At 33.9% G+C, this 12366-nt stretch overlaps 1 protein-coding gene across 1 annotated transcript in view; it reads left to right on the forward strand.

Moving 5' to 3' along the window:
* Positions 1-12366, forward strand: part of FER (FER tyrosine kinase) — a 430623-nt gene that overhangs the window by 142276 nt on the left and 275981 nt on the right. The window contains exons 9-10 of the mRNA XM_049769126.1: positions 2195-2317; positions 3934-4123. Coding sequence (XP_049625083.1) covers positions 2195-2317; positions 3934-4123 — 313 coding nt within the window. The remainder of the gene's footprint in view (positions 1-2194; positions 2318-3933; positions 4124-12366) is intronic.

The following is a 12366-nucleotide window of genomic DNA, read 5'->3' on the forward strand; positions in this document are numbered from 1 at the left end:
CATGTATAAAGGATCAAATCTAAATCTTCATTAAATTCTAAATGATATTTTTCAGGTGACAAATGATTACTGAAGGGGGTCAAAAGTATTTCCAGATTTTTAATTTAATATACATATGCAGAATTTACATATGGAAATAATTTATGATAAATGGGATTAGATGATGTAGGATAATTTAAACTTGCCTTTCAAGTTTAATTGCAGTGAATTAGAGCTTTGCTATTTATTCATTCTTTTTATCCTCCCTGTTTTTGAATAAAAATAACCAGAGGATATAAGTAACTAAGGGGTAACCATTATAATGCCTTTCTTGAATTTTTCCAATTGATAAATATGAAGAAATCAATAATGATTTTCAAATTGTATACTTTTGGGATTGGATACTCCAACAGGTAGGGTGTTTGCTTTGCATGCAGCTGATTTGGGTTTGATCTCTGGCAGGGATTCCTTTTTGGTTCTACTATCCCTTGTGAAGAATAATTTCTGAACACAGAGCCAGGAATAAGTTCTGAGTTCTTCTAGGTCTGACCCCAAAACAAAAACCAAAACAAAACAAATTGTATACTTTCTTTTTTATTTGTCATGATTAGTATGACTGCTACTGAACTTAAATTATTCAGTGGCATTTAAAATTTTTATTTAAGTCATTGTGATTTTCAAAGTTATTCATAGTTGGATTTTAGACACAGTGTTTCAGGACCAATACCACACCAGTGTAACTTTCCACCACCTGTTTAACTTCCCTATATCAGTGTTCCCATAGTCCATCCCACACCACCACCTGCCACTCCAGCCTACCAGCATAATAGGCCGTATTTAATTGATTTTGAGAAGGTATATTTTATGGCCCAGGATGTGGTCTATCTTGGAAAATGCCCCAAGTACTCTGGAGAATGTGTATATTTGACTTTCTAGGGGTGAAAAGTTTCTCTCTTCCATTACTTTCTTCAAACTTAGTAATTTCTTACTGAGTTTTAGTTTAGTTAATTTATCAAGTGATGACAGAGAGCTGTGTTGAATTCTGCAACTATTATTGTGTTTCTATTGATGTCATCCTTGAAGCCTATTAGTTGTTTTAAATATTTCTTTACTTACTCATAGGGTTCATATATCTTTAGGAGTCCAAGTTCTTCTTCATGAACATGAATATTAAGAAATAAATCTCTTTGGCCAGATGGATCAAATTGTGGATGAGGTGTTGCCTTGAACTTGGCTACTCCATCTCTGCCATCCCAAACGATTCCCCAAACCTGTTAGGAGTGATTTCTGAGTGCAGAATCATTAGTAGCCACACCTAAGTGCCCCAGATGTGGCCCAAAGAACAAACAATATAATGACCCTCTCTATTCTTATGTAGAAGTATGGTCACTAGCATGTTGTGGGGGTTGTTTGTTTGAAATACTGTCTTCCAACTTAAAATAACTTATGGTACATTTAAATTACTATTACTGTACAATTGAGCATTTTTTCTTTTGCCTTAAAGTAAGAATGAATAATAGTTCTTTTAACTCACAGTTTACTCTTCCCTAGCACTTCCTGCTGTAGCCTTGTTCACCTTTCCTCTTGTAGCAACTGTTTGTCACCTGACCATCAGTTTCTCACCTTTGGCATAATATCGACTGGAGTTGCTCTTGGCCTCTCAAGTACTGCTGGGGCAACTCCTATAAATACAAACCAGCTATTGAAGCAGTGATACCATACCTGTATTACATCTGAGCAAATTCAGTGAATACAAACAACCTGATAAAAATCATAACAGTAATGTTAACACCTGATTGTGTGAAGATAAAAGGCATCCTACTGTATAATTATTTTTCCTGGGATATGATGTGTATTTATTTACTTTAGTTTTACCTTCCTCTCCCTACTCACAATATTTTGTTTCTGCTTCTTTTTCTCTAAACAGTGCAACTTAGAAATACTCTGATCATTGAAATGTCTTTTTCTGTTCTCTCAAGTGAGATTTGCTACATGTTATATGATTCATTTAACCAAGAAATTGAAGTTTTACTTTTATTTAATATATACTAATTTAGATTACTTTACATATTGCTTTTGTTCGGGGATACTTCAGCCTTAGAAGCTGAAGTATCTTAGATGCTGAATGCTTTTGGTTGTGTGTATAAAATGAGTGTAACTTCATTCTAATTTGAGAATCAAATTATTGATTTATAATAAGGAAATTTTATCCTAGGTTGAAAACTTTAGGAGAAGAACTTGTGCAGACACAGCAACTGCTATTACAAAAAGAGGAGGCTGTCTTGGAGCTAGAGAAGAGAATTGAGGAGTCTTCAAAGACATATGAAAGGAAGTCTGAGTAAGTAACAAACACTATTTGAACATAGAGTTTTATTGATGTAGTTTTACTAAATTACTTTATAACATTATTATAAACATAAAATACCTAGAGACTATAATTTTATCTTTAAGTGTTAAACTACGCATTTGACTTACTCTAAAATGTAACTCTGGGACTGATGAGATACCTCAGGATTGGAGTGCTGGCTTTGCATATTTTTTGACCTGGTTTTCAGTTCCATCTCCTATGGTCCCCTGACCACTGCTATATATCAGTGATTTAATGGTTTAAATTAGTTTCTGAAAAGCTATTTTTACTTCATCTGATCAGTGTCTACCAGATTATCTGCAATCTTTTTGTTAAATGGTAGACCTTTTTAAAAATTATTCAGTAGTTTTATCTAAAAAAACTGATTATAAATATCTAGTCTCCATTTATGATTGTTCTGAGGTTGTTTATGTTAACTTACTTTATTTTTATTTATTTGTTTGTTTATTATTTACTTTTTGGTTTGGGGTCATATCCAGCTGTGTTCAAGGGTTACTCCTGGCACTACACTCAGAAATTACTCCTGTCCGGCTCACGGAACCATATGGGATGCTGGGGATCGAACCCAGGTTCGTCCCGGGTCTGCCACATGCAAGACAATTACATCTTACCTATTGGTACTAAACCTCTGTCCCCGTTCCCCTCGCCCTCTTTTTCCGTTTAGAGGATTTAATCTAGCATCTCAAATATTCAAGGCAGCGCTTTATCACTTAGCTACATTCTTGACTCTGCTCATTACTTCTAAAGCATATTTATTCAAATAGAAATATATATTTCCAGGGCCGGAAATATGTTTAAATGTCATATTTTGGTAAGACATGATATCATCTTGGGGAGGCCTATCATTATTCTGTATAAGAGTGCTCCCTTAAGTATTCCCTGCCATCACTAGCTGTTTTCTTGTGGCTTCATCATGGGTAAGTAGTTTGAATTTCTCATTACAGGAATCTTCCCAGGGATAAAACATCACAGTGAGGCAACATGAAACATGCATGGTTCCTGAGGGAGAGATGAAAATTTCTAAGGAGTTTGTATTAGATACTAGAGAAAATGGGTATTTTGTTATGCTCATTTTCCCAATCACAGATCAGATAATACTTCTTGTCAGTGACTTACCTGACCCATTCTAAACACATACGACTCACAATATACATATAGCTTGGTGCCAGATCATCTTGATTTATTTTACCTAAGAGATCTGCTCTAGCAATACTCCATTTAAAAATTAAAATAAATCAAGATTCAATGGCAGACTTTTTAATTCATTTGAGGTCCTATACTTCTATGCCAAAATGCCTGTATTATCTAAGATAGATAGATGTTTTAGTTGTGAATTTAAGTGAATTCTGCAGAACATACTATATTTGTAGTATTTTGCATTAGAATTTTGCTTCCAAAGACTTCCTTTCATTTTTGTTAACACCATTCTTTAATAATTATTGTAATGCTGCAAATCTTTTTATTATCATAATTCTTAGGATCAGTAAGGACTCAGAAATAGGAAACTCAAAGAAATATACATAGAATTGATTCTTTTAAAATTAGTTAAGTCTTTGAATTAATGCATATTTAATGTTTTCTTTTAGTATTGTTCTTCTGCTAAGCCAAAAACAGACACTTGAAGAACTGAAACAGTCAGTCCAGCAGTTGAGATGCACTGAAGCAAAATATATGGCACAGAAAGAACTGCTAGAACAAAAAGTTAAAGAAAATGATGGAAAAGAGCCACCTCCAGTAGTAAATTATGAAGAAGATGCACGATCAGTTACATCTCTGGTAAGCTAAGGAGTATACAAATGAGAAACGTGAAAGAGTAGTATCTAGGTAATTAGTGACTACAATTAATTCTGGTTTTCTATAACAAACTATTGCTCTTGTCAATATGCAGGTCCTATTAAACTTGTTTGTAAATGCAAAATAGACTTGTCAGTCACCTCAGGTCACCTGGAGAACACTTTCAGGAAGCATCTGTAGAGTCAAAGGAAAAAGCTCTTCTCTTGCCTTCAGAACTGAAAACAGACTGCAATTATTTTTATTCCTGGGAGACAGCAGGAAGGTAGGGTATTATTCTTAAGTTAGAAGTAAAAAAAATAAGGAGAAAGCTATTTTTTTTTCAATTTTTTAACAACATTAAAATTTTGTTTACCTAAGTCAGTAAATGTATTTTCATAATACAAAATAGTAATTTCATTAAAAAATTAAAAAATCTCCATTATCTTAAAATATATAATAATAAAACACATGAAAATCCACCACCTAAACATCTACTTTAACAGTGTAACAGAGCCTAATTTTCTTATCTGCCCCTCTTCATTTCCTCTTCCCTTCTACCTTTCTTTATTTTTTCAATCCCTCCCTTCCTCTTCTTTTTATCTTATCTTGGTGGTTTTCTTTAAGAGCAATTTTGTCACCAAGAGACTTTTGTTAATGTTTTCAGACATTTTTTTTGTCATGGTTAGTGGATGCTTTTGGGGAGCTGAGGCCTAACAGTCTCTAGCAGTCTCTCAAGATACCTGAACAAGGATGCAGCCTGCCTTTACTAAGGTCAATCTGAAAGGTTATGTCTCACATCAATAAATGAGGCATTGTGACAAGCCAAAGGGAACACTGACGCCAGTAACCTTGGGAGGAAACATATTTACTTGGCAGGACATATTTTGGACATATCCCGTGGGTAGGGAGAAGCAATTTTTATTGTCCATGTGGCCAGGTGCTAGAGGGAGTTGTTAGGGGACCATTGTTAATTATGTAGCTAGATGACTTGGGGAGTCTTGGGGAAAAACTTATGCTGTTATCTGTGTAACAAAAGGCCTTGAGAAGTTGCTCAAAGTGCTTACTCTACACTTCTCATTGTTTGCTTTCCCGCCATGTATGATATATAATCATCTGCCCCCTTTGCAAAAAATGGAAGCTAGCTGGCTCTTATTGGTTTCCCATTTTCTTTGTCACTGTGTCTTGTGTGTTCTTTGTCTTTATGTTTTAAACCCACACTCCCTCTGAGAAAGTAACCCACGTTTGTGATGTCCCCGCAGGCCAGGGACGCTACAGATGCTATTGTTACCTAGTGGGTTAGATACCTAGAATACTGATGAACATCTTAAAAAGCACAAGATAGTTCTGCCCTTAATCTAATTCATAAAAAATGATACAATGCAAAGTGCAGTTGGTGGAAAATAATACAAGTTGATTTTTTTTGGCCACACCCAGTGACACTCAGGGGTTACTTCTGGCTATGCTCTCAGAAATCTCTTCCTGGCTTGGGGGACCATATGGGATGCCAGGGGATTGGTTTGTCCTAGGCTAGCACTGCCTTATGGCCTTTGCCACCACTCTGGCCCCAAGTTGTTATATGGATAAAACTATATAGGAAAACTGCATTTGAAAATATGAGTACAAATATAAGCATTAAGTATTTTAATGTGGCTTTTGGTATATTTTTATTTGAAATATTCTAACCTTTATATTATATTATATTATATTATATTATATTATATTATATTATATTATATTATATTATATTATATTATATTATATTATATTATATTATATTATAATATTATATTCAATAAAGAATTATAATTTCTTGTTTCTTGTGCACTATTGGATAATAATTATCTTATTCCTTGAATCAAGGATTCTGCTAGATTTTCTTTTGTATTCTTTGATTAGATATCTAGCACGTGAAATTTTTTCAGAAGAACTTCTGAAAATGCTTTTTTTTTGTATGTTATAAAAACTTTACCATAGCTAGTTAATTTTTTGTTCTCAAGAGTGTGTGGTTAAATAACAGTGTTATTCAAGTCATAAGATGATAGCATATCTCCATTTGATAATTGTGTTTTTAAACTAGTCTTTTGACTATAATTATGTTAATATATATTTTATTTAGATTTTGGCATTTAATTTTATCTTTGTTAATAATTGTTAGACAATGAGTGAATGAATACCTTTTTACAGAGGATATAGTGCAGTCTTAGGGAACAAACTGCGCTCTGGCAGATGTTATAATAGATATTTTGAAAATTTTAAAATAGTATAATTCATTTTATCAAATTTATTCTTAGTTGAAATGCTGATCATAAATGTAACTTAGGCACTTATTAAAGCAATATGCTTAATAAGTCTATATAATTTTCAAAGAATATCATACAGCATCTCCAAATTTCTGCCAATAATTATAATTTTATAAAACAGATAGTTGCAATGTTTTCTAAAATTTAATAGTACTGCATCTAAATCAGTGGTTTTGCATAATACATAAATGTAAGTATTAAAATATTACATTTTAATTTATTAAAAACATTAAATTTTAAGCTTAAAAATGTTTTCCCATATAGCTTTAAAGATTGTTTTATAATAACGGAAGAAATATATGAATTTTAAAAGTAACTTTCCTTGTTGACAGCTTATTTGATGCCATTATAAAATTTGTTTATGCATCAGCTGAAACAGGCTTTATCCCTTTCTCACAATTATTTAAAGACTCTAGTAGCAAGGCAAGATAAAGAAAATAGGCATTAGATTCAAATTGAGTTGGTATACTTACATTAGATGAATTTTTATCTCTCTACATCTCTTTTTTTTACTTGCTAAAAATGCTTAATTATGTGAATCTCAAAAAATCTAGAGGACTAAAGGAATAAAAGCAAAGGTTTATTTTGCAAAGTCTGAGACATAGGAAGGTAGTTAACACATTCAGTTTTTGTCCTTTTTCTTTTCTTTTTCAATTTTGTTTCTTATCCTCTGCTTTCATTTATATCTTTTTCTATTTTTCCTATTTATTTTAATTTTTTAACTCAGATATAGTTAATTTTCTTTTGTCATTTGTTATGTGCAGCAGAGGTGGGAACATTCCCAAATAAGGGTCAGTCTCACACTCATTTCTGTGCTCAGCAGTCAGAACTTAAACATTGATTAACAAGAACATATCAGTACTTCATTCCATAATAACACTGATCATTAATACTGCTCAATGCTCAGGCTTTACTTCAAATCCCTCCCTTTTTTTTTTTGCCATTTTTTAAATTTCTTTTGTTTATTGCCAATATTTAGAAGTCACTCCTCCTTTCATCATCTTGTACTTATACATTAAAATCATTTTAAATTTGGACATTTTGAATTACAGTGCTCTTAATAGCAGTGCTTCAGGCATAAATGTTACTACAACATGCACAACACCAGGTTATTAACATTCTCCCCCCACTTCTATCATTATTTGAATATAATTTGGTGAGGGTTGAAAAGATTGTATTCACAGTAAGTTTCTTTCCTTGAATGTGGTCATCTTGTTTCATTACCTGCATTACACCAATTGTGACCCTGAATAATATGAGGAATGATTCTTGAGGACAAAGACAGGAATAAGAAATGAGCACCTGCTGGGCAGGTGACAGGACATTTTTAAAGAGAAAATACAGAAAGTAATGAACTTGTTTTGCATGCTTAGATAGCACCCATTGTCCTGGTTCAAACCCCTGGAACCACATATGAACCCTGAGCTCAGAGCCAGGATTATCCTCTGAGCACTGCCTGATATGGCCCCCTTCTGTCCTCGAATGCCTTCCTTCTCCAAATGTACTTCAGTTGCTGATTTCCAAATTTATCTTTCTAAAGAAATTGGGAGTCCTAGCTCATCATTCAAGATAAAGATGAAAAAATAAGCAGTTTATGAAATTTTATATAAGCAAAGATTAAATATTTGAAGGTATTAAGAATTTAATTATGTTTTAGGATTTTTTTTATCTATTGAACATGTATGTAGATGCATTTAATTGGGCTATTTTTGTCTTTTTTAAAATTAGGGATTTATTTTATTTTTGAATGTTTTCATAATGTAAATATGTGGATATTATGATTCATGTCTTCTTTTGTTACCTAATAAAATTTATATTCATTTCTTCCAAATTATTTTATTGGATGGTATTATCTGATAATAAAACTAGATAAATATAAAATATAATATCAGACCTTTGCCTTTTAAGGAAATATTAATACGTCAAATCTAACCAATTAAGAGTTATCTTAAAACACAATATTGAATGGATATATGAAGATAAAAAGAAGCAATATAAGTATATCAGAAGTGAACAAAATGCATGATATTCATAAATATAATCATGAAATCTCTTCATGTGTGAAAAATACTTTTTATTGGTAGAAAACTGAGAGATTTTTTTTTGGGGGGGGCCACACCTGGCGGTGCTCAGGGGTTACTCCTGGCTGTCTGCTCAGAAATAGCTCCTGGCAGGCACGGGGGACCATATGGGACACCAGGATTCGAACCAACCACCTTTGGTCCTGAATGGGCTGCTTGCAAGGCAAACGCCGCTGTGCTATCTCTCCGGGCCAATAAAGCTGAGAGATCTTATATGCATGGTATTGACTTTTGTCTGGAGCCCAGAGATGCCAGAAAACTTCAGGGTAAGGTCTCCTTGTATTTAGACCAAGGCTTTTCCATTTCCCCATATTTTGCTGGGACTATGCAAACAACAATTGCCACTCTATTTTTATTACTGTATTTCTTTAACTTTTATCCTTAAAAAAAAAAAAAGTAGAAGAGCTTACTAAACCTTCTGCTAGGGCTTTAATGAGTACATCGGTGATTCAATAATTTTCAAAAATACACTTGCCACCGAACTTTGTCTTCTTTCATTTCTCTTCCATCTATTTAGTTTTTCTTTCTATTTTTTAAATAACTTTGCCTTTGTTCTTCCTGAAACAAATGTATTATGATCATTTGTGTCAACTATATGAGGTATTTTCTTTAAATAAATTTTAAAAAATTAAAAAAATACTTACCTTCAAGTAAATAAAACAGATTAATATTTCTAGAATATAAATAATCTGAATTGATTTATGAAAATTTCAAATTAAAATTGATCAAAGATCCTGAATAAGAGTGCATTAGATGAAATATAAAGCCTAAAGGAAATATGAAAAAAGTTGGGTCAGTGAGAGTGGACAGTGAGCGATAAGGGTATTTGCCTTGCACATGGCTGACCCAGTTTCAATTCCCAACATTCCTTATGGTCCCCTTAGTACTGCCAGGTGTGATTCCTAAGTGCAGAGCCAGGAGAATTCTGAGCATACCTCCGTGTGGCTCCAAAACCAAATCAAACCAAAAACAAATTCAGTCTTACTAATAAAGAGAATAATATTAAGAAATGGAATTTGAAAAACAACTTGCCCAATCTGTTATCATTTATAGTGGCCTGCTTCCAATATGCTTTTGAAATTTTAGCCAAAGTATCCTTTAAATTTCAGATCAAAATATGCTATATATAGCTAAGCCAAGAATGACTTCCTCCATCACTTCTTCTTCCTCTTTGTTCTCTTCCTCCTCCTCCTCTTTCTCTTCCTCCTCTTCCAATTTCCCTTCCCCCCTCCCTTTTGTCACAAAGTAAAAATCGTTCCTAATTTCTTGGTTTGTGATGTGGGTACCAATGTTGTTCTTTTGTAAAAATCTAAGTGACTTGATTCAAATTTTAGAAAAACAATTACTGGTACATGGACTATGCAAAAGACATGTATAAGAATATTGGACCACTATTTATAGTTCCTGAAATACTCTTTCTAATACACTCAAATTGTAGGTTGCCAAATCTCAGTCAACAGAATAATTGTGGAGTATTACCCATAATGACTCTGCAGTGATTTGAGCACAAATTACAACTGAATCCAGTCAATAAATCTTGCCATGATAATGTTGTATGAAAGATAATGTGCAGTTTTCAAAGCGCATTTATATAAAATTAAAAAGGAAGCAAAGTAATATATGATGTTTAGGGAGAAGGTACTAAGGGGTTGCAGGAGATTGAACCTGGCTCAGCTATTGTAAAACAATTGCTCTATCCACTGTACTATTACTTTGGCCTCTCATAGCACACTCACTCACTATGCACTCTGAATCAGGACTGCCATTTAAAGAATCTTTTAACACACTTGCATCACCATCTTTCAGGGTTATTTCACACTCAGTTTTCAGGCACCCTCTCCACTTATATTTACATTATATAACAATATTTTGCAATACTTAATATGGTATTATCTCACAACAATTTAGAATAGAAAATAACAAAGAAAATTCCTGGCTTAGTCCAGGAAGATAGTTTAAAATGAACCTAAAGAACTAGACTGGCATTCAGAAGCCCTAAGTTTGATCATCAAGGGCGCTATAAAGTTCTGCACGCATCACTGTACAGTCCTGTTGGGCCAATATGAATTTGTGTGGCATCAAACAGCACTATGTAACAGTCTCTGAACTCACAGGGGTATCAAGCTGAATCTAGTTATATAGAAGGAGAGAGACACAGAGTGATATCTCTGATATGTGAAATATAAAGAAATAGAGTAACAGAATAACAGATGACCAAAGGCAATGAACTTGAGAATTGGTCTACAGAGAGGTTGATTAGACAAGGAGAAGGGGCCCTCATTAAGTCATAGAAGAACTACTTTGGTGGGTCTTGTGGATGCTGGAATATTGTATGCATGAAACTATCATGAACTATGTCATGATATATCATGATCTAAATCATAGTAACTAAAATGGGAGAATAACCTAGAAACAATAGACATACACAATAAAGTAGCATCCTCTAAAATTATTGAACAAACTTCTATTTTTGTTTTTTTTTGTTTGTTTGTTTGTTTTTGGGTCATACCCTGCAGTGATCAGGTTACTCTTGACTCTGCACTCAGAAATTGCTCCTGGCAGGCTCAGGGAACCGTATGGGTTGCTGAGGATCGAACCTGGGTTTTTCCCGCGTCAGCCATGTGCAAGGCAAACACCCCTACCTATAATATCACTTTGACCTGAAAAAATTATATTTACAATTATTTCTAAAACTTATCTAGACATTAATTATTACAATCATCTTAAGAATATCTAAAAATTAACAAGGGTGGCAATGATCTATTTAGGGAAATTTATAAGTAATTTATGCAAAAGAAAATATGACATAAGGAAATGGAAACATTCCTTGTTCACGGGTAGGAATAATCAACATTGTTTGTTGTTTTTTGGAGGGGGGCACACCGGCAGTGCTCAGACTTTACTCCTGGTTCTTTACTCAGGAATCACTCCTGTTAGGCTAGGGGACCATATGAGATGTGGGGATCAAGCCAGGGTCTCCTTGGTCAGCTGCATGCAAAGAAAATTTTCTACTGCTATGCTATTGCTCCTGGCCTGGAATAATCAACATTAATAGAATATCCATCTTAAACCAAATTAATTTGTAGTTTTAACAAATTCTCTTGGCATTTTTAAGACATAGGAACATACTTCTAAAATTGTGTGGAACCATAAATTCCTAGAATAGCTAAAGCACTCCTAATAAAAACAAAGATTGGAGATATATTCCCATACTTGAAATTTTAAATAATACTGTTGTACTCAAAATTTCATGACATTGGATGGAACAAAGTCATACTCTCAGGTCAGTTGTATTAGGTCACACCCTGCTTTTAACCAAAACAAAGGTGTTCCCCCTACTTTTCTTTTCACAACATCTTTTGACTTTTAAAAGTCCACCTGGGGCTGGAGCAGTGGTGCAAGCAGTAAAGCATCTGCTTTACCTGTGCTAGCCTAGGACAGACTGCGGTTTGATCCCCCGGATTCCCATATGGTCCCCCAAGCCAGGAGTGATTCCTGAGCGCATAGCTAGGAGTAACTCCTGAGCGTCAACAGGTGTGCCCCCCCAAAAGAAAACAAAAATAAAAAATAAAAAGGTCCACCTGGGTAGATACTTTCTATCTCTCTTTCCACCTTACCCTTTGTGATTGAATTTGTACTGGTAGAATAAAAAGAGGTTTTGGTTTTGGCAGGTGTGGAGTTGGACCACAAGGCCAGGAGCCAACTGAGTCCATGATTCTCTCCTGACTGGCTTGTTTTATTAATTCTTTGCAGCTAATCTGCTTCAGACCTGTTTTCCCAAGGTTAGAAATACAGTCTGTGGAGTTATTTCACTAGTAGAATAGAATTGAGAGTATAAGGTAAATCCTCAGATACAAGGAGAGAA

This window comes from Suncus etruscus, chromosome 2 (assembly GCF_024139225.1).
Source record: "Suncus etruscus isolate mSunEtr1 chromosome 2, mSunEtr1.pri.cur, whole genome shotgun sequence".
Taxonomy (NCBI): Eukaryota; Metazoa; Chordata; class Mammalia; order Eulipotyphla; family Soricidae; genus Suncus; species Suncus etruscus.